This window comes from Festucalex cinctus, chromosome 8 (assembly GCF_051991245.1).
Source record: "Festucalex cinctus isolate MCC-2025b chromosome 8, RoL_Fcin_1.0, whole genome shotgun sequence".
NCBI lineage: Eukaryota > Metazoa > Chordata > Actinopteri > Syngnathiformes > Syngnathidae > Festucalex > Festucalex cinctus.
The window spans coordinates 28,419,123-28,440,269 of NC_135418.1; the positions used below are offsets into that span (position 1 = coordinate 28,419,123).

General features: G+C 43.0%; 3 protein-coding genes across 4 annotated transcripts in view; all 3 read right to left on the reverse strand.

The window, feature by feature from the left end:
• The window catches only part of dhrs3b (dehydrogenase/reductase (SDR family) member 3b), a 224,881-nt gene that overhangs the window by 14,533 nt on the left and 189,201 nt on the right, over positions 1-21,147 (reverse strand). The window lies entirely within an intron of this gene.
• Positions 12,683-14,968, reverse strand: klhdc7a (kelch domain containing 7A). Its single transcript, XM_077530610.1, has one exon. It carries the CDS (start codon positions 14,822-14,824, stop codon positions 12,683-12,685), a length of 2,142 nt encoding a protein of 713 aa, XP_077386736.1. The 5' UTR covers positions 14,825-14,968.
• The window catches only part of igsf21a (immunoglobin superfamily, member 21a), a 209,204-nt gene continuing 207,477 nt past the window's right edge, over positions 19,421-21,147 (reverse strand). The window contains exon 10 of one of the 2 annotated variants that reach the window (XM_077528427.1): positions 19,421-20,101. In XM_077528427.1, the coding sequence (XP_077384553.1) occupies positions 20,022-20,101 (80 nt within the window). In that variant the 3' untranslated portion in view covers positions 19,421-20,021. The remainder of the gene's footprint in view (positions 20,102-21,147) is intronic. The other variant, XM_077528428.1, reaches the window with a different exon arrangement.

A 21,147-nucleotide genomic window follows, 5' to 3' on the forward strand; every position in this document is an offset into this window, starting at 1 on the left:
TAGCTACTCAAATCAGAATTAGATGCATCTTGCCAGTGAGCTATTTTCAGACTATTCTGCAAACAAATAAATTAAATTTTTACATCTATACAGTAACAAAGTGGATTGCTTGTATATGCACAAATTATACTCGCATCCACATGCAAACATATCAACACATTTTAAAATAATCACCTATGTCCCCCCAGATTTTTCAAGAAACACAGAATTGAAACATTTGAAACATGACGAGATGATTGGGAAAAAAAATTTAAAAAAAATCATTGAGGGTGACGATGTGTGAATTATTTACAGTATATGCTAATAAAACTCTTGCTGGTTATTAAAATTATACTCCTGTTTTTTTATATACTTTTCACTTTTAAACAAGTCTCAGTATGAGCTTAGTAATTGCATTTTATGAAATACATCAAACAAGCAAAAGTGATCGTTGTTGTGTTTGTTCAGGTAGACGTCAAGTTCAGACAACGATGGAAACAAGCAGTCCAAAATATGGCCAGGATGCATTTGCCAAAACATGAGCCTGCAAATCCACAATGTCAGTTTGTGTGTATTGATAATAATGCACATGCTATCACTGCCATCTACAGATCAGATGGGAAAGTTCAGATAAGTCTGGCTCTCTCGACCAGAATTATGTGGCTCCTATCTTTGTACACAAAAGCACAATTTATTTAGCATCAATTCTGGTGCTAAATAGCATCCAAAAGTGGTTATGTAGCATCTATAAGATAACATTGTTTCAATATTGTGCTTTTTCGGTCACTTTAGGCAAAATAGACACTTTAGGGTCAAACAATGACATTCAGTATGATTTATCCGTCCTATCCGGGATATAATGAGCAACATTAAGGACCATTATTTTTAACTCATTTACTCCCAATAACGCGTAAATACGTTTTTGTTTTTTTTGTTTTTAATGCTCTAAGTGTCCCAAAGACGTATTTATATGTGTTTTTGTTTTTGTTTTATGCTGGAGCATACAGAAGGCTTTGATGCAGCCTCTCAATTGCAAAGAACGGTTGCAGAAATGGGAGTTATTACACAAACGGCCAGCAGGTGGCAGCAGAGCAAAGGAGATCAACCAGGGCCATGTTGAAAAAAAAAGCTCAATTACTTACAATTTTGAATAGATTTGTGAAAACTGATGAAACTTAGCTCTCTTCTAATGCTAATTTCTGCAAAACGGAAACAGATAGAAACATACTATTGTCCTTTAATCTTTCTTTTGATAGGTTCCATGCTTTTATAGCAATTGAACACAATATTCTGTGGGCCATGCAAAATCACTCAAAATCCAGTAAAACAGCCGGGAGCGAACGGGATTGCGAAATGTGAAAATGGCGGCGAGTGAATGAGTTAATGTCCTTCACTCCAAGCTACAAGTGGCTAAACATTCTCATGGTCAGACAAGGTCAGTAAAAGACTTATAATGTAATGATGGAACATGAACAGAGAACAGGCAAAACTTTTTTTTTTTTTCTTTCTTTTCTTCATATACAGTATATATAAAATTGGCCGGTACTTCTCTTGTTCCTTCAACTAATTGGACTCATGTAGTCTAGCTAATTTAGACGTCCCTGTCTGGCTTATGAGTGGAGCAGAGCGAACAAAAAGCTTCCCGGGCTTGTTTGTTGCCATGGCGGCTGTGGCGGAGCATCAACAGCGTCAGCGTAATTGGGGCTGCTTGTTAGATGACACGCTTCATTCCTTTTATGACTTTTTTTTTTTTTTTTTGCTTCTTCTTCAAATAATGCATCCACCGTCATGGAGTTATTCTGTCTTATGTTCATCCACCTCCGAAGAACCAATCTGTGTTTGCTTGCATCAAATGATTTCCACATTTGTAAATACGTGGTTCACAGGTCGTACGTAAGCACCATAAAAAAAAAAAAAAACATTTAGCTTGAATATGACAAAAAAAAAGAGCAAAAAACTATTTCTTGGGTTTAGGTTGAATAGTCATCTTTTCCGGAATGTCCAAAATGCTGCTGCTCGTCTCCTTACTGGTGCCCGTAAGAGGGAACACATGACCCCTTTTCCTGGCCTCTCTTCACTGGCTGCCCGTGAAATTTAGAGTCCACTTTAAGATTCTTTTGTTTTCAAATTTCTCAAAGGTCTTGCCCCACCTTATCTCGTCGAGCTCTTGCACCTTTACGGACCTGCCCGGTGCCTCGGGTCAGCAGAGCAGACTCAATTGGTGGTAAGTGGAGGCTAAGAGGAGATCGAGCTTTTGCTGTTGCTGGTCCCTCCCTTTGGAACGACCTTCCACTAAATATTAGGCAATCCCCCTCGTTATCCTCTTTTAAAACACGTCTTAAAACACATCTGTATTCTTTGGCTTTTGGCGCACCGTGAGACTTGTTTTTGGTGTTTTGTGCTGTGTATGAATTTGATATTTAGTCTACTTATTTATGCATTGATTTGTTTCTTTATTCACTCGCCTACTTCTTATTAATTTACTGATGTAAAATGTATTTACATGTAAAAAAAAAACTTGTATAGGCACTTCAAAATGTTTGCTTTGTTACTGCACAACCAATATTTATATTTATGTACAGCAATTTGTATACAGCAACGCCTGTTCTTAAAGCGCTTTATAAATAAAGTTGTGTTGAGTTGAGTTTGAAAGCATTTTAAAATTCATTTAAAATATGACTTCTCTCATTCAACCTTGTTTTCAATATTTAATAATTGTGTATTTTTTAAAATACAATTTTATTCTCCTCATATTAAAATCGTTTGGTCTAAAAACAAAACAATTTTTTTGTAGCATGATGACATTTTTCCTTGAAAACACCTGACAAAGGATGTCTTGAATCTGTGAAGGGTACAAAAATAAATACATAAATAAGAAATCTCGAGACTATCAAGGCATTCAGAGGTGAAATGTTTTGCCCAGTTGTAACACCGGCTAAAAACAAGGAGCAGTGGCCCGGAATAAAACAATTTCATATCTGCACATTCTTTGACCTGAAAGCTTTTTCTGGGGAGGCTATTGGCAAATCATAGACGCCCGTCCTTTCCTCTCCTCTCCTCTCCTCGAGAAGCTGATAACCTACACAGGAAGTTGAGATAAGGAATGAAGTCTGTGAAATGTGCAACAAAAGACAAGGTCGGGCTTTTCTTTAATGTCATCAAAAGGAAGCGTGGTTTCTTTGGAGGAATAACTTTCACTTTGACTTTTACCATCAAACACTCTTTCCCCCCCATGTTTGTCTAAATGTGTTTTTGCCTCCTAGAGATTTTTCTCTCCCCTTTCACTGACATCAACTTTGTGCTTAGTAATAAAAACATTTTTTTGGGGAATGCTGAGGCATTCCCACATACGTTATTGTGATTTTTATTCTTCGCACTTTTTTTTTGCCGCGTAAAAACTCCCACATTATACTTCCAATTTCTATTGTTCTCTCAATTGTAGCTCTCAATTTACTTCATAAGAATTCCACATGCATTCAAATCTTAGCATTCAGCTATTAGCATTCGGCCTTCAGCATTCCCACGCAATTTCTCCAGCAATTGCACTTCGTAAAGTATTGTATGCTGTCGTATCATAAAAGTCATTGCGAATAAACATCTGTCTCAGCTTTATAAGGCTACTTGATTCCTTCTAACAAGTCACTTTTTTTCCTGCGTTTGCCCGTTGACGAACTGGAGGTCGATTGCTGATTTGGTCAGCTGGATAGCAACACATGCATCAAACTGTACCGTGTTTCCTCTCACGGGTACTAATTGGCCCCTGAGAGCCATGACTGGTGCTGACATGGAAACCACAGCATTGTCACGTCATTGCCTGTCCGTGGCCTATTGGCGGAGTTTGGGATGGACATTTGCTGAGTGTCACGAAGAATAAAACTGGATAAGAAATGAATATCAATCAAGTGTTTCTTTGAGGAAAGTGCTGCATATCCTGCACCTTGCATGCAAACCTGCCTTTTTGTCTGTTCTTCTTCACCAGTTCTCGCTTCTGTGTCATAACGAGGCCATGGCTGGTGCACTCACGTGCAGTCTGTTTGAGTAGCTAAACCACGTCGGTGTGCATCAGATAGAAAACCGAGTTGGGTAAATAGGAGTGAATAGAGAGCCGCCAGTCGGCGAGCAAACAAGGAGCTGCAAGGTGACTTCAGGTTGGTGTCTCGTCTTGTTGTTTGAGCTGGCATCCGCTGTTGCGTCGCTTGGCGGAACGTTTGCCCAAGGCAGAGTTTGAAAAGCAGCATAATTTAAACACACAAAAGCGCAGGTGAGGCCGAGAATGTGCGCTGGCTGACGCCGAAAGCCCACATGATGAGTGAATGGATCTATTGGATTGATGGAGAGGTTCCGCGACAGGCTGGATGCACGGATCCCGATCTGAACGGAGAAACGACCGAAAAATTGTCAAGGAGTGACGATCGATAGAGTCTAATCCGTGCGCCAGGCACGTCGCACCATCTCCCGCCCTCCCTCCACCACCACTTCACTGTGCCGTTTGAGTGTTTATTCGGTTTGACAAAGTTCAGTCGAAAGCTAACGACAGCCAACAGTGGCGGCCGCCCAGCTGACCCGCCCCCGAAGGGACTCGGAGGCAAACGAGTTTGAGACGAGAGCTGCCGCACTGCATGCGTGCCGAGCGCTCCTTCAAGACTTTAACGCCGCTTGAGTGTGGCTGTCAGCAGACAGCAAATCAGGTTCTTTTTTTTAATCCCAGCGTTGCGCCGATGGCCAAGATAGAAGTCATTAGCAGAGCAAATTTCTGGAATACGTGTCAAATGTAGCGGGCAATTAAAGAGCAGCTTGCCACCGCCAAAGAGCGAGCGTCTTGAAGAGTATTAGAAAAGAAGAGGTCACGCACTTGAAGGCTTAAAGGGTAACTATATTAAGACGACGAGTGACTTCCAGGCAGTCTGACATCAGCCCCTTTTACTCTGGCTGTCAAAGCAGCCGAAAGAAATTTATTAGGACACCAACCGATGTAATGTTTCTGCCAGAGCTGCCCTCAAATCAACAACATTAGTAATAACCAATTATTTTTCGTTTGTTTCTCTAATGGTTCGGGATAAGACCGATTATCGGCCGGGCCAATTATCAGTGCCTGTATTTGTCAAAATGCCAAATATCGGCATCGGCCTTTTTACGAATCTGAAGGCCGCTAAAAGTTGGGATCTCGGTGAACGCTTGCGAACATATTTTTTGAAATCAGGATTTGTAAGATGCTCACACAAAGTTTTTACTTTTTGTAAACACATTTCAAACATATCCAGACAATTTTTCACTGCGAAGATCTTTTGAAACCTTTTACGAACTCGGACGAAAACCCCAAATTGGTTGCATTCGCATGCATTTGTCGCTCAGTGAGATACGGGGAACTTTTCATTTTTTTTTTTTCCACTTTATTAAAAATGATGCTGACATAAGGAACTCCCTGCACTATTTATTTTAAAACATAATAAAAAAAAATAAAATAAAAAAAAATGAAATTTTGGAAAACTTTAGGGAACTATTTACTTGCTTAGTTTTTAATTTATCTTAACAAAATCTGTTAATTCTTTACATTTAAAATAAAAATAAAAATGTAAAGACTTTTTTTTTTTACGCTAATATTTTCTCTTTTACTGCAAATGAATATCGGCTTGAAATATCAGTTGCCAGCCTCCTTGACTACTAATAATCGTTAACGGTCTTGTAAAAACCACCAGTCTATCACTACTAATGATTAATACACCAATATGTCAAAGCTCTTTAGATGAGATTATATTTTTAATGATGGAATACAATTACACCAGGGAACACAATTTTTGGTCTGACAGCCGTTTTGTAACTCATTTTTGGGTGCGGACTCCAAAACAGAGCCCCATTAAGCATGGGATGGTGGTCGGGCATCCAATGTTGTGTCAGTGGCGTCCTAGAAGTGAGAAAGCGGCTGTGTGAAAGGGGGACAACAGAAAGCCGGGACCAAAGTGTGAAGGTTAACACAAGGATGCCCCTTTTCTTGTTGAAAGCCGTCGCCGCTGGTCAACAAGCCAATGAATGTCCTGCTTCGGGGACTCGATTGTTACAGCGTCAGCATCGGAGCGGCTTTCGAGTTGGCTGGACCGGACCGCAGTTTCAACGGGCACGCACGAGCGAAAGCCAAACATTATTATACATGAGGAATTAAATATTAAACCAGGCGTACCCTGGCGATGAGCAAAACACACCTAGGGCTTGTATATTTTTGTATGCACGCAGCAGTTGTGCTCATGAACAATGAAAAGTGGGTCCACCCAGATGCGCGTTTTATTGTTGCGGAGAAGTTTAATGTCTGCGGCGACTTCCTTTATGGCCCTTTCCGACCAAACGCGGCTTTGCTCGGGTCCGCAAAGCAGCAGTCATGTCTAGAGTTGCAACATTCCGGAAATTTTCCAAGGTGCAATTCTTGGGAATTTAGAGCAATTAATGGGGATAAACTGCGTTGATGGCTTTGTAATATTTTAAAGGGAACATCGACGCCTTCGTAGCCCGTCGGCCAGGGGTGGGCTAACTCGGTCCTCGAAGGCCGGAGTCCTGCAGGTTTCGGAGGTTTCCTTTTTCCAACACGACCTGATTCCAACAATTAACAGGATTGTTTATGCAGAGCTAGCTGATGAGCTGATCATATATCGCCTGTGTTGGAGAAGGGAAACATCCAAAACCTGCAGGACTCCAGCCCTCGAGGACCGAGTTTGCCTCATCCTTGCCGTAGGCGGTATCTTATTTTGAAACGACTTGGTCAGAACCACCAAAAAGCCCAAAACGGGTCTCAATAGACTTAGACTTGACTTTATTGATCCCTTTGGGATGGCTCCCTCTGGGAAATGTACATGTCCAGCAGCAATGAGAACGGATAATAAAATAAAAAATAATTCAATCAATCAATAAATAAGGTTATTACACCAGAGACTAAATTAATAATAATAATAATAATAATAATAATAATAATAATAATAATAATAATAATAATTACTATTCCTATGGGATTTAAGTCTTTAAGGCTGTTTTTAATCGCTATATAAATAAAGATGACGTGACTTGACTTTTTCCCCCCCAGATTTTTCAGGAAACATAAAAACATGAATTTGCATCGAGGTGATTATTTAAGCAAAAAAAAAAAAAAAAAAAAAAAAAAAAAAAAAAAACAACAACAAACCAAAAAAAAAACAAAAAAAAAAAAAAAAAAAAAAAAACTTTTTTTTTCTTTTTTTTTTCAAAAAAAATGACCGATGCAATGCTTTTAAGATGGTGACGATATGTTTATTTTATTTTGGAAAATAACATGATTAAGTAGCCTTCTCGTCACAAATACAATAAAGTACAATAAAGGCAAGGTAAGGGCGTCAAGAACTTGCATTGTGAAACCAACATAACCTCGAACATTCTTGTGTTTAGGGAAAAAAAAAGCTACAGAGCATCCAAAAGCGTAATAACTAAAGTTAGCTATCATGAAAACTATTTCCAGTGATCTGCGTTTAATTACCTGAGCGCCGCTGTGAGAACAAGTTTTAAAACCGCCCCAGGCATGTTCTTCTTTGCTTTGCCTCATCTGTTAATTCAAACATTATTTAGCATGGTATAAGTGCTACTTTTGTTGGTGAAGTTTATTTCAACAGCAGTGAACATGCTCCTTTTTTTTTTTTTTTTTAATGCTTCTGTCCTGTCCAACTTCTTTCGATCTTCTCAGGTTCTGTATCACATGCATGTCAGAGTGAATGTGGAACCAGAGGCCAGGGGCATAAATTATGTCTCCGCTTTTCCACAAGATAATGACATGTAAATTCTTCCATTCTCGAACGCAGCGTGTGCTGTTAGTATTCCCCGAGATCTTGCACGGAAATAATGAAAAGAAAAGAAGAAGCTCGCGTTGATGCCGGAGCTGACCCGAGTCATGAGTCATCCAAGGCGACGTCTGCAGGGATGCGTGCAACTCCCACCCCATTAGGGGCTTAATTACATGGAATCAAAGTGTTTAATTAGGAAGAATCAAAGACGTTTATGCTTGATGGTCAACCATCTGCGAGCAACCGGTGGCGAATGGTGATGTTGAGGTTTTTTTTTTTTTTTTTTTTTTTTTTCCCCAGGAGCAAACCTGTCAAGCTCCTCAGCACTGTTTCCGTTTGCCGCCTGAGCCACATGATGGTGCTGTGGCAGCGCATCTCTCCAGGGATGCTGTCAGTCGAATTCAATGATGAATATTTACATCAGTCGCAGTGCATCTTATTTCCTCGTGCACATTACACATAATGACCCACACTGGAACACGTAGCACATGCACAGAATGACAAGTTTGCATGGATGCTTCGAGGACAACAAAACTAGTACAAACAAAACCGCCGTCACATTTTTTTTCTGGCCACCAAAGGGGGAGAGCGGGCCCCGCCTGTGACAGATGCTTTCGGAAAGCTGACCTATTTATATTGCATGACACCTCCATTTACATGCTGTTGTATTTACATGCGGCTGCAGATAATTGCGTCCTCTCCAGGTCACCGTGCTGGTTATATTTGTGCCCCCCCCGTGTACTGCAAACCCACTGATGGATTGCGGCCGTACCGCCTCATTTGTATAATGTATACAACTTACTGCAACACTTACTGGCGAGCGGTAGAAGCCGAACATCCGAAATGATGTAAAAGTCACTTAATGGCAAGGCAGAGCAGCAAATCTTCGGGCGCAAACTGTTTTGCGAGGCGGCGCATCCTGCGTTAATTTAAGCAAACAGTAGTCAGGCGGCCATTAGGGTGCTTAATGTTTTACATTTATGGTCAGAGATTGCTAATAAAGGGGCAGTAATTGCAATAAAAACTACAACGGGGCAACATTGTGCTTATGCTTTGCACGTTTGCCAGGAAAACACGCACAAAACAGACAAATTAAGACAATAATTCGGTGACACTCTTAAGGCATTGTTAGCATTTTCCATATAAATAACTTCATGGCTTTAAATCATGTAAAAAAATATTTCTATGTCACTACAAACAGACACCGTTGTCAATTCCCGTTGATGACAATACCCACTTTTCGCCAAGTGCTTCCGCATATTCGGCGAACGCTTTGTGATGCAAAGTCTGGCAAAAATACACGGAATGACGCCCAAGTCACACTGATTGCGGAACGGACGTTTTCCGCACGGTGGCTGTACGGACGCCGCAATAACAGAACGCATTCAAATCCGCGTGTCAATTCACACCAGCTGCGTCTGCGGTGCGGAACGGATGCGGCGCTGCGGAAGATTTCCACAAGCGTTCTATTTTTTTTCCAGACGCCGCATCCGGATTTTCATGAAGCTGAAGAAATTACACGAGACGGGCAGGAAGTTGGGTGTCTCGCATCAAGGTACATCCGGTATATTTCAAAATAAAACCGTTTGCAAACTCGTTTTTTTGGAGGGAGAGGGAAGCTAGCTAACTACATAGCATGACGAGTCGGACATTTAAGACAAAAAATGAATAAATTAACCATAACAAAATAACAATTGTCACGGGAGTGGGGGTGTTGGAGGCAGGACCCAAATGCAGGGGGCAACAAAAAACAGGGCAAGGCAGGGATGCAGGTAAAAAAAGGGGATTTAATTAACAAAAACTATAAACAAGGTACTATGAAAAAATTAACAAGATCAAAAACAAACACAAGGCATGGCAAGGAAAACAGGGACATGAACATGAACAGGCACAACAGATACTACAAGCACAATGACTCCACAAGAACCGAACGAAAAACAGGTGACTAAATACACACAGGCTAATGACAATGACTAGACACAGCTGGGCAAGACACAAGTGGCAAGGGAAGCTGATTGGTGGATACACTGGGAAGGGAAGACACACTCAGGTGGACGTGGTTTGACATAACGGGACAAGGGAAGAAACAAGAAACACATGACAAACGACCAAAAACACCAAAAGACAACAAAAACCCACCCCCACAAAACCAAAACATGACATAACCCCCCCCCTCAAGGGACGACTTCCAGACGTCCAACATCAAAAGTCCAAAAACAAGGGCGGGCGGAAGGGGGCACGGAGGTGGGAACACGGCCCACCCATCCGTCCCAGACCAAAGGCAGTTCCGGAGGGCCTCCATGACGGCAGACGAGAGTCCCGTTCAGGAGGCCGTCCGCGAAGCCCGACGAGAGAGTCCCGTCTGGGCCAGTCAGGAGGGCGTCCTCGACGCCCGACGAGATGCGAAGGCAGCCGCAGGGCCCGCGCCGCCGGGACCCTGGGCGGCGCCCGGCGAGGTTCCGGGACCCTGGGCGGCGCCCGGCGAGGTTCAGGGTCTAGAGGATGCAGCAGGCGAGGTTCAGGGGCGAGAGGATGCAGCAGGCGAGGTTCAGGGGCGAGAGGCTGCAGCAGACGAGGTTCAGGGGCGAGAGGCTGCAGCAGACGAGGTTCAGGGGCGAGAGGCTGCAGCAGACGAGGTTCAGGGGCGAGAGGCTGCAGCAGACGAGGTTCAGGGGCGAGAGGCTGCAGCAGACGAGGTTCAGGGGCGAGAGGCTGCAGCAGACGAGGTTCAGGGGCGACAGGCTGCAGCAGACGAGGTTCAGGGGAGACAGGCTGCAGCAGACGAGGTTCAGGGGCGACAGGCTGCAGCAGACGAGGTTCAGGGGCGACAGGCTGCAGCAGACGAGGTTCAGGGGCGACAGGCTGCAGCAGACGAGGTTCAGGGGCGACAGGCTGCAGCAGACGAGTTTCAGGGGCGATAGGCTGCAGCAGACGAGTTTCAGGGGCGATAGGCTGCAGCAGACGAGGTTCAGGGGCGAGAGGCTGCAGCAGACGAGGTTCAGGGGCGAGAGGCTGCAGCAGACGAGGTTCAGGGGCGAGAGGCTGCAGCAGACGAGGTTCAGGGGCGAGAGGCTGCAGCAGACGAGGCTCAGGGGAGAGAGGCTGCAGCAGACGAGGCTCAGGGGAGAGAGGCTGCAGCAGACGAGGCTCAGGGGCGAGAGGCTGCAGCAGACGAGGCTCAGGGGCGAGAGGCTGCAGCAGACGAGGCTCAGGGGCGAGAGGCTGCTGCAGACGAGGTTCAGGGACTTGAGGCCTGTCTGACCCGTCACTCCCGACGCCACGGACCAAAGCCAGTACCTCCTTTAGCCCGGCAATGGCTCGGTCGCAGGCCTCAAGCCCCTCCTTCTCCCAGGGCTCCCATTCCGCCATTGCCCCCGCTGGGTCCAGTTCTGGTGGAGTCATTCTGTCACGGGAGTGGGGGTGTTGGAGGCAGGACCCAAATGCAGGGGGCAACAAAAAACAGGGCAAGGCAGGGATGCAGGTAAAAAAAGGGGATTTAATTAACAAAAACTATAAACAAGGTACTATGAAAAAATTAACAAGATCAAAAACAAACACAAGGCATGGCAAGGAAAACAGGGACATGAACATGAACAGGCACAACAGATACTACAAGCACAATGACTCCACAAGAACCGAACGAAAAACAGGTGACTAAATACACACAGGCTAATGACAATGACTAGACACAGCTGGGCAAGACACAAGTGGCAAGGGAAGCTGATTGGTGGATACACTGGGAAGGGAAGACACACTCAGGTGGATGTGGTTTGACATAACGGGACAAGGGAAGAAACAAGAAACACATGACAAACGACCAAAAACACCAAAAGACAACAAAAACCCACCCCCACAAAACCAAAACATGACAACAATAAACACAAAACGTATGGTAGAAGTCCCAGAAATAATGTCCAAAAAGCAGACCGATGTAACAACAGGCAAGCGTAGCTCATGTTTACAAATCGGACTCTATATACACGGTTGTTATCGCGTGAACTCAACTCTCCAGCGTGAAACCCCCGTAGTCTGGCGGGTGCAGATTGCCGGACACGTAACACACGCGGTGTGAATTGCAGTCCGTGCGGATGCCGTACGGAAAACGCACCGCGTCCGTTCCGCAGTCAGCGTGAATTGGGCGAAAGATGGACTCTCTGGTCTCACCCTGATCGACGGACGTAAACGTTGCTTCAGTTTTCAAAGCATCATTGTGCACTCGCCGAAAGGTGGGCGTGGCTATCTACGGGAAGTGACGATTAATGGAAGTGCCCTGCTCTGATTTACTAATTGTTTGGATGGATAATTACCGACTTTATTTATGTTTAAAGAAGAAGTGTTATCGCTAAACATACATCCTGTTTCCGACAACGTAGTTCCGGTTTTCGGCGACGTTTTCGGTTTGCCAGCTTTTGCAAAGATTAAAAATTTCCGCCTTCACCAAGCAGTATGGATATGTTGGTTAGTAATATTTATTTTCACACTGTTATAAAGAATTCAATACATTTTAGTTTGAAATGTCACTACAGTGTATGCAGAGATTGACTTTATTTTTATATTTACAGTTTTGCCACATGCTCATGAAGACAAACTCTGCAACTTAAGTCCAGGCCCTTCATTTGTGGTTTATATATGTCACAAACATCTTCTTTGAAAACGCTACAAGTTCCTTTTTGTAAAACTAGAACAGCACACATAGTTTTAGGATATACATTTGAAATGTATCATGAAAAAAACTATCAAATCAATCCAGCCATTTTCACAGCTTCCATGTGACAGTGATACGAATGGCCAAGGTCGAAAACTCAGGGTAACCTCATAGCTCGTTCTGGCCACGGTCAAAAAATAAGCTGGTGGAGAGCTTGGGTAAGCTAGCAGGCACAATGTTATCATCATTCTAAAAGTGAGTTTTGCTACACGCTGGTCTGCAGAGGCCTCTTATCAGGCAGCGACAGGACAAAGGGGAAAAGCAGGCCCTTAGCTGCAGAGGCCACGCTCAAATCGTCATCGGTGAAAGCCGGAGAGATCTCATCGGCCTCAAATCTCAAGGTGAAGTGACGGCTAACACAGTAGACGTTGTCGTCCTTCACCACGCACTGGAAAGCCGGGCAGTGGGGGAGGCGCTTTGTGCCGCACTCGTACCACAGTCGGGCTACGGTGTGGTAGCGGTAAACGCTGACCCCCAGCAGAGGGTTGACTTCAAAGCGATACAGAAAGGGTCCCACACCCACGATGTCCGCCGTCCTGTCTTTGCCGCCCGTCAGTCGACTCCCCCTCCAGGTGTCGCTCTTGGGGCTGTAGCGCAGCAGCATGTAGCGTAGACTCCCCCCGGACGCGAACAGCTCCCCGTTGCAAACCGTCACGTGATGTGCCACGGCGAACGTGTCGTTCGGCAGAGAGGCCACGAAAGTCCATCTGTCGGATCGCGGGTCGTAGCGTTCCACTGAGGAGAGACACTCCCCACCAATGGCGTAGATGTAGCCATCCAGGGCGGCAAGTTTGCAACGGGGCCTGGCTTCGTTCATGGGACTGATCTCCTTCCAAATAGCTGTGAGAGGATTGTAGCAAAACACTCGCTTGGAAGGCGCTATTTCACTCTCGCTGCCTTGGCAGCCCACGGCGACAAAAAGGTAGTTATCCATCGTGCACATGGCACAGGCTTTGCTGATGACTTCCTGTGGAATGGAGCAAAGTCTGTGCCAGGAGTCGCCACAGTCGTCATAGTAGTACACAGCGCTCTGCGTCCGTTTCGGCCCCCTGCTGTTCCTTGACCAGTCTTGGGGGTCCATATCTGCCACCATGATGAATCTTCTCCCTCTTGTTCTCTGTCTCCTGATTAGTTCCTGCTCAGCATCGGTTAGCCGCCCATAAAGATCAGGATCCCGGAGTACCTGAAGGTAGTTGTTGGACATGACTTCAATAGCTGCTTGCGCCATTGCCCTCTGGCCATGTTTTTTGGCCAAAAAGAGTACCTCCAAACAGTTCCCGAGGTCCAAATTTGAACGGTGTACCAAGAGAGTCCCATCAACAGCCTCTAGATTAGACCATTTGCTCACATTGTGGCATTCATTGTTTGTGGAAGGACTGATCAACAGGAGACCAGAGTTGGTTGAGGAACAAGAGGGAGGAACTGGACTTGGCAGTTCCGACTGCTCTGCAGCAGCTAGATAGCTCTGTTTGCGTAGGGGTCCCGACGTCATGGAGTGGCTCAGCTTTGGGTTCTCAAGGAAGCAGGGTTCCCCAGTAACGTCAGGGTCCACAGAAGGAGGAGAATCTGTGAGGGGGCTGTTATTGCTTCCAATTTCTGCTTGTTGCGACTCAGACTTCCTTTCATTTTGACCCAACGTGATGTTTGGGTCTGTGGTGCAGTGAGAAGAGGATTCCACGTAGTATTCGTATATCTTTCCATGCACTACCTGATCTCCTGGACTGTCCAGCACCAGCTTAGCATCCTCCACTTTGACCTCAGCCTTGGAGAGGAAGCTCGAGTACACACCATGTCGCTCCAAGTCCTGCCTTAGCTCCCTTCCCACGCCCAACCCACCATCCAACTTTTTTAAAAAGCAAGGAGAGCGTCGGCCTTTTGTACTCGCTAGTCCACACTTTGCCGGTTCGGGAAGGTTCAGAGCACTATCACTGGATGAAATGATCTTAGCTTCTTCACTAAAATGTTGATTCCTGTGTGAAAGGCTACCCGCCTCCTGGACTTCTGTCACTCTTTCTTTGGCGTTATCAGATGAAGGCTCATCAGTGAGTGTAGGTCCGAGTGGATCGTCAGAGTCACGAGCCGGCAGTGTTGTATTACATCTCTGGCAAGTTTGTTGTTCTTTGCGCTGCTGGACCCGACTTTCCTCCACGTCCCTGGAATTGTAGAACCTGTAGGCCAATGACACCAGAAGCACCGTCGCCACAGAAAGACTGATTTTGAGCAGCAGCTGCATGTCGAATTGGACTCCAAGAAGGTCTGCGATGGCCATGGCAGCAGCAGAAGTGATGGCGGGAACGACCGGTTGACTGATCCTTTTGTCAACGTCGCTCAGCTGACAAGTGCACATCGGCTGCTTTTCATTGCAAAAGAACTCCCATGATCCGATGACTGCTGCTCTTTGCCTGCGGGTGTAAAATGAAACCTGCGGAGGTACATTTGCATCTCTTTGTAGGCGGAGCTCAGGTCACGCAACACCTGTGGTGAGTCAGATGCTGATTCAACACATTGAAGCATACGCTCGATAAAGATCAATATTTGGGTTTCTCATTACCTCATTATTTCTCCATAAAATGTTATACAAGACAAAAAGACCTTGGTGCCATTTTTTTGTTGGTGCAGTTTTGACTTGCTACGCAAGCGTTTAATGTTTTATTACCGACTGACTCCATCTCCCTGCACAGCTTGAGCTGCAGGTGCAAAGCAGCGTTTAAATAAGGGGTGGGGAAGGACAATGGTTATATCAAACACTTAACAACCAGGATGCATCTGTTTGCACAGTTACGTAACGCATCAGAACCTTTCCCTCCCACCGTGGGTTCTGTCTGACAAAGTAGCAACGCTACAATAACAATCACGCAGAACTGGGCATGGGCAGTCGACGGCGCGAGCATCCGCCGTGAAAACCCGACAGCTTCATTCATTTCCATAAGCCGTCTATGTACGGCTCAGCCACACTGTCAGGCCGCCATGTGTCACGCTGACGCACCCGAGCGAGGTTGTAGTCCACACGGAAAACTCTCGCCTTTAACTTGACTCCGTGGGAGGCTGTGGCCTCTTCGAGGGCTCTCGGTGAAATAGTTGGAAATTGAAGCCTTTGACTTTTGAAAGGCAGTCGTCCGGTCTGTAACCGCAAGGGTCATGGGTTACAAAATATGGAAATTGAGACAAGTAGCTCCAGAGAGAGAGAGAGATACAGAGGCGGAGAATTTGCATGTATTTTTATACATCTGAGAGAAATCCGATGGTTCTACTTTGTGGTTAGACCATAGACAAAGGGCAAAACGAACCCGTTTTAACGGGATTTTGGGGCAACTCCTATTCCAAAGACAATGAACTGACAGTGACGCTACCGACTATTGGCCTGGCATATTTGTCACATTTGCAATTGTTTTTGTGTTGGGAGAATGTTAACATTAGAAAATTAATATGTTGTTTAGTCATGTAAACATACCCAAAGTCAGTAGAATATGCTTTATAAGGAGGTGAACGGGAAAAACAAGGGCAACGTGTCAAAGATTCCAGATGGTCATGGTTTTGTCATGCGATATCTTCAGGATAAGCGCATCAAGGAAACCAAACTCTTCAAGTCCAGTTTGACTTGTGAATAATTCACAGGTGGGGCCTCAGTGACATTCTGCTGATTGTCTTGACCTTTGTTCTTAGCTCGGGTGAGCAGTTCGGACCAGAATGAGGAGGACATGTTTGTCTGCTTGGGAGGGAGGCACCTTCTCCTGACACATAATTAGAATGTTAGCGCTTCAGTTTTTTGTATTCACTTTAAACTAAGGGTGAAAATAAATATACAAATGGATCAAAATCCTAATTTGCATCGACACTTCCTGCATCTGTCTGAATGTTGCATTAAGATAAGATCGTCAATTCAGACTTTGATCCAAGTCTACCAGTAACACGGAATGTTATTCTGTCTTGGCTTGCCCTTCCACATCGTTTTCATAATTTCAATATAACCCTTGGACAAATTATTATAATGTTGGTGAGTGTAACTAAGGTAGCAAAGTTACTCAAACTTTTTTTTAAAGACTCATTTTTTTTCTCCACATACAGAATCATGTGATTGCTATGCCACATATATTTAAGAGTGACTTTTTCACTACATGGGTGCATGATTGTTATGCCATACATAACTTTAACATGAGTCACATGACTTTAATACGCCACACATGGCCAATAGCTTTGAGGGTGACCTTTGATTGTGCGTGATTGTTATGCCACACATGTATGAGCATATCCCAGATGACCTCAATTTCCTACATGTGACTTTCATACAGTAGCTAGCCTTGACAAAGCTGTGTGTGATTGTTATGCCACACATGTATGAGCATATCTCAGATAACCTCAGTAACCTACATGTGACTTTCATACAGTAGCTAGCCTTGACATAGATTTGAGTCAGTTTTGATTGTGCGTGATTGTTATGCCAAACATGTATGAGCATATCTCAGATAACCTCAATAAACTACATGTGACTTTCATACAGTAGCTAGCCTTGACATAGCTTTGCGTCATTTTTGATTGTGCGTGATTGTTATGCCACACATGTATGAGCATATCTCAAATAACCTCAATAACCCACATGTGACTTTCATACAGTCGATAGACTTGGCATAGCTTTGAGTCACTTTTTGCCGAGACAAGTGCATGATTGTTATGTCGTGAAAATCTTTATGACGATTAACGTGACCTTAATAAATGTTACCTCGCAATTGCTTTGAGAGTGACTTTTTTTTTTGAATAAACAAGCACATGACTCACAGAACCCTAGCATACACCATACATTTATATGCCAAACAATGCCTGATAGTGGCTTTTTCAGGTGCGTTATTGTTATGCCACACAGCTTTTTACATGCCCCGCGTAGCTGCCATCAGAGGCGCAATTGCCGTAACGTTATTTGGGACTGTACAAATTGTTGCCTGTGAACCGATACTTTATCTCACTTGGTCTCGAGCCTTGTGTAATCTCTCTGCATAAGTACACCTTTGTTTGCTTTGTCCCTAGAAAACAAAAAAGAGAACCAAAAAACAAACAATTTTCTCAAGCGATTATTTCTCCACTGGAGAAATTCCGCCACAGCATTCAACGGGCTTTTAGGTCCTTGCATTCGATCGCGTGATGTGGCCTTACAGACTTAACGCTGCCCAATGCCATCGATAACACACGATAAACACAATTTTCACATCCGCCAAATGCAAGTCGCAATGCATCAACCTATTATTATTGTTTTTTTTTCCCAAGCACCAAAAGTGCCTCTTGAATTGAAATGGAAATGACAAAGTTATGATGAGATGCAGTCGATGCACTCCAATTCCCTCTCCGAGCTCGGGCCTCTTAATTTTGTTGTAATTATGTTGGAAAGCAGCTCTCCACCTCGCGGGGGCCATTTTGCAGCGTCGTACTTTCGCAAGGTGAGCTGCTCTTCCCAAAGTGACTGTCTGTGTCTGACGTGTCTTTCCAACAAAAATCCTTTTAAAACCTTGGTCAGCTCACGCATGGACTTTATCTTAGCTGAGGTGGGATTAACTGTTTTAAAAAACAACAACAACAGATTGTGATGAAATATTAATGTTCAATTGGACATAAGCTGCATTGGTTTATAATTACAACTCCCCTTCAAAGGCTTGCCGGCCTGTAGTTGCGCTAGAATCCGTTTTTAATGTATACGGTTATGGCACAAACATCAAACAGCGTTGCAAAATGAGCCCTGCAGCCATCGATATGCAAAAATGCGCAATAAGACGCTATAGATAAACACTCACTGGCCACAATATTAGGCACATTGTCACAAGTGAATCATGATTTTTTCATGAACGAATCATGAACGAATTTGCGAATATGTTCGAACATATTTTCGAGTATGTTCGAACGTATTTGCGAGTATGTTCGAATGTATTTGCAAGTATGTTTGAACATATTTCAATACATTCGCACATATTTGCGAGTATGTTCGAACATATTTTCAAGTATGTTCGAACGTATTTGCGAGTATGTTCGAACATATTTGCGATTATGTTCGAACATATTTGCGAGTATGTTCGATCGTATTTGCGAGTATGCTCGAGTATGTCAGCCAAAATTTTTTTTACTCCACATTGGCAGCTCTACGCTTCCATAGAAAACAAACAACAAACTATTGTGAAATTATTTTGTTGCCCAAACAGCGTCAATCAAAATGAGCATTGTTATCATTGTCAAACGCACATTTTTTACATACGTTATTTTCTATGTATACATAAGCAAAGTCAAGGCGTGTCAGTTTGGATCATCTCTCCACTTTTTAATACAGGTGAAATGAAACAAATGTTAAACAACCCTGTTTTATCAGTCCGGCATGGATGGGGGGAAAAAACGGCAGCTAGCGTGACACGACTAATCCCGGAAACAAACATCCGTGAGAGAGAGAGAGAGAGAGAGAGAGAGAGAAAGAGAGAGTGAAAAAGAGAGAGAGAGAGTTACGTATATACACGCGCGCACGCACACACACAATGTAGGTCACTTAAGCTAGCATGACACAAGGAAACATACTGTAGCTGCGATGAACTGCTGCAGCAGTGCTGCAAAAAATAAATAAAAAAAAAAGCAGGAAAAAAAAAAATCAAACTCACATGCATCACAAGCCTGAAAAAAAAAAATCGGACATATGTGAGAACACTTCCTGTCATCCTGCTATATATATTGTTAAAAAAAAAAAAAAAAAAAAAAAAATCTATTGGGATACAGAACAGGCTGTTTTTGTTGTGTCAGCCAACGTTTAGCTCCGATGGATGAAGTACAAACAACTCTGCAACCGTTCCTCACCGCCGCCCCATAAAACCTCTTTAATTATCTGCATTATTTACACTCATGTACACAAAATACACTCAAAAACAGGAGATTTATTCCCCCCCACCCCCCACCCCCAATGCATTTTAATTCTTTTTGTACATTCTGAGCCATCAAAAAAAATAAACAAAATAAAAACAGATACTTGTATATAGCATATAGATTGTTCTGTTTCAATGTTTGCTTTGCCCCCGCCCACAACATTGACAGCCCCGCCCCCTTGTGGTGCGGATCCGATGCATCCCGGGACATGGAGCAGATGGGTGCGGCTGCATTTTATTTTTTTTTTAAAGTCACATTTGAGTGGAAAAAGCAATGACACGTTGACCAAAAAAAAATAAAAAATCAAATCCAAATGCTGTCTTTCCAGTTTGAACTAATTTTATTTGTCAACAGGCAAACGTGGGACAAGAAACAAACCAAAAAAAAAAAAAAAAAAGTAACTTGGGAAGGGATATGAGGAAGGAGGTTGTCGTGTTCGTCACGTTCTTTAAGATAGCGTAATTATGATTTTTTTTTTTTTTTGTTACAAAAAATGGGAGGAGCGCCATCTGGTGGCAGCACCGACAGATATTCTGTTGAGAACACTCGCAAGGTTTCGTGGAAAGTGAGCTGATGATGATTTGTTGTTGTTGTTGTTGTTGTTGTTGTTTTTTTTAAACGTTTGTGTGTCGTGTGACAAGGGCGAGTATGCGTGTGCGTTTTCACGTCAGTCCCACGGTCACTGTGAGGACGAGGACCACCCACGTGAGGCCGCCCGCAGCGTTCGTGTGCGAGGCTCCACCTGCAAAACAGCAAACACGCAACCGGATATCAAAGTCAGCGTGAGAATGCGAGTATAATCTGACTATTATAACCGCATGACTTAAAACAGGGGTGTCCAAACTTTTTGATTCGAGGGCCACATACAGAAAATCCGAAGGACGCAAGGGCCACATAATGTTACGAAGAGAAATTGTGTTTAGTCCTAAAAATTGTACAATAATTTATTTGTGCTTTTGCATATTTAGAAAAATGCTACAGTATATACACCAATTTATTTGTAATACGGCAGTAGGGATATTATAGTTTTGGAATTTTTCATTTTAGATTTTATTTTGTTTTGAGTTTTTTTTAAATTTTTTAAATTTAGTTAGTTTGAATTAGTTTTCAGGGTGGTTCTGTTAGTTTTTTTTATTAGTTTTAGTTTTTTGATAAATGCTTAGTTTTAGTTTAATTAGTTTCAGTATTAGTTTTTGTTTTTTTATGTGTATTACTTGTGCACAATATTTAAAAAAACACCATGGGCTTTGGTTTGTATCAAAATAAATCTACTAAAAATCCAATTTAAAAAAAAAAAAAAATGTAATTGTAAAAAATTTAATTGTAAAAAATTGTATCAAAATAAATCGACTAAAAATCACATTTAAAATAAAAAAATTGTAATTGTAAAAAATGTAATTGTAAAAAATTGTATCAAAATAAATCGACTAAAAATCACATTTAAAATAAAAAAATTGTAATTGTAAAAAATGTAATTGTAAAAAATTGTATCAAAATAAATCGACTTCTACCCGTCAGCCCTTCTTTCGGACGTCAATGTTGCAAATGATGTGATGTGATTGATGTAAACTGTAATGTGTCCGAAAGGAAAAAATGAATAAACTAAACTAAACTAAAAATCACATTTAAAATAAAAAAAATTTAATTGTAAAAAATTGTATCAAAAATAAATCTACTAAAATCATCCCCAAAGGCTCATGCAATAAATTAATTACCAAAGAATAAAACAAAGGACGTTTGCTACAATTATAGTTAGTTTTAGTTAGTTTTGTAAACATAAAATGTAGT

What these genes read in the sequence shown, in the direction of transcription:
- klhdc7a (XM_077530610.1), bottom strand. Translation starts at nt 14,824, where the DNA reads ATGTGCACTTGTCAGCTGAGCGACGTTGACAAAAGGATCAGTCAACCG.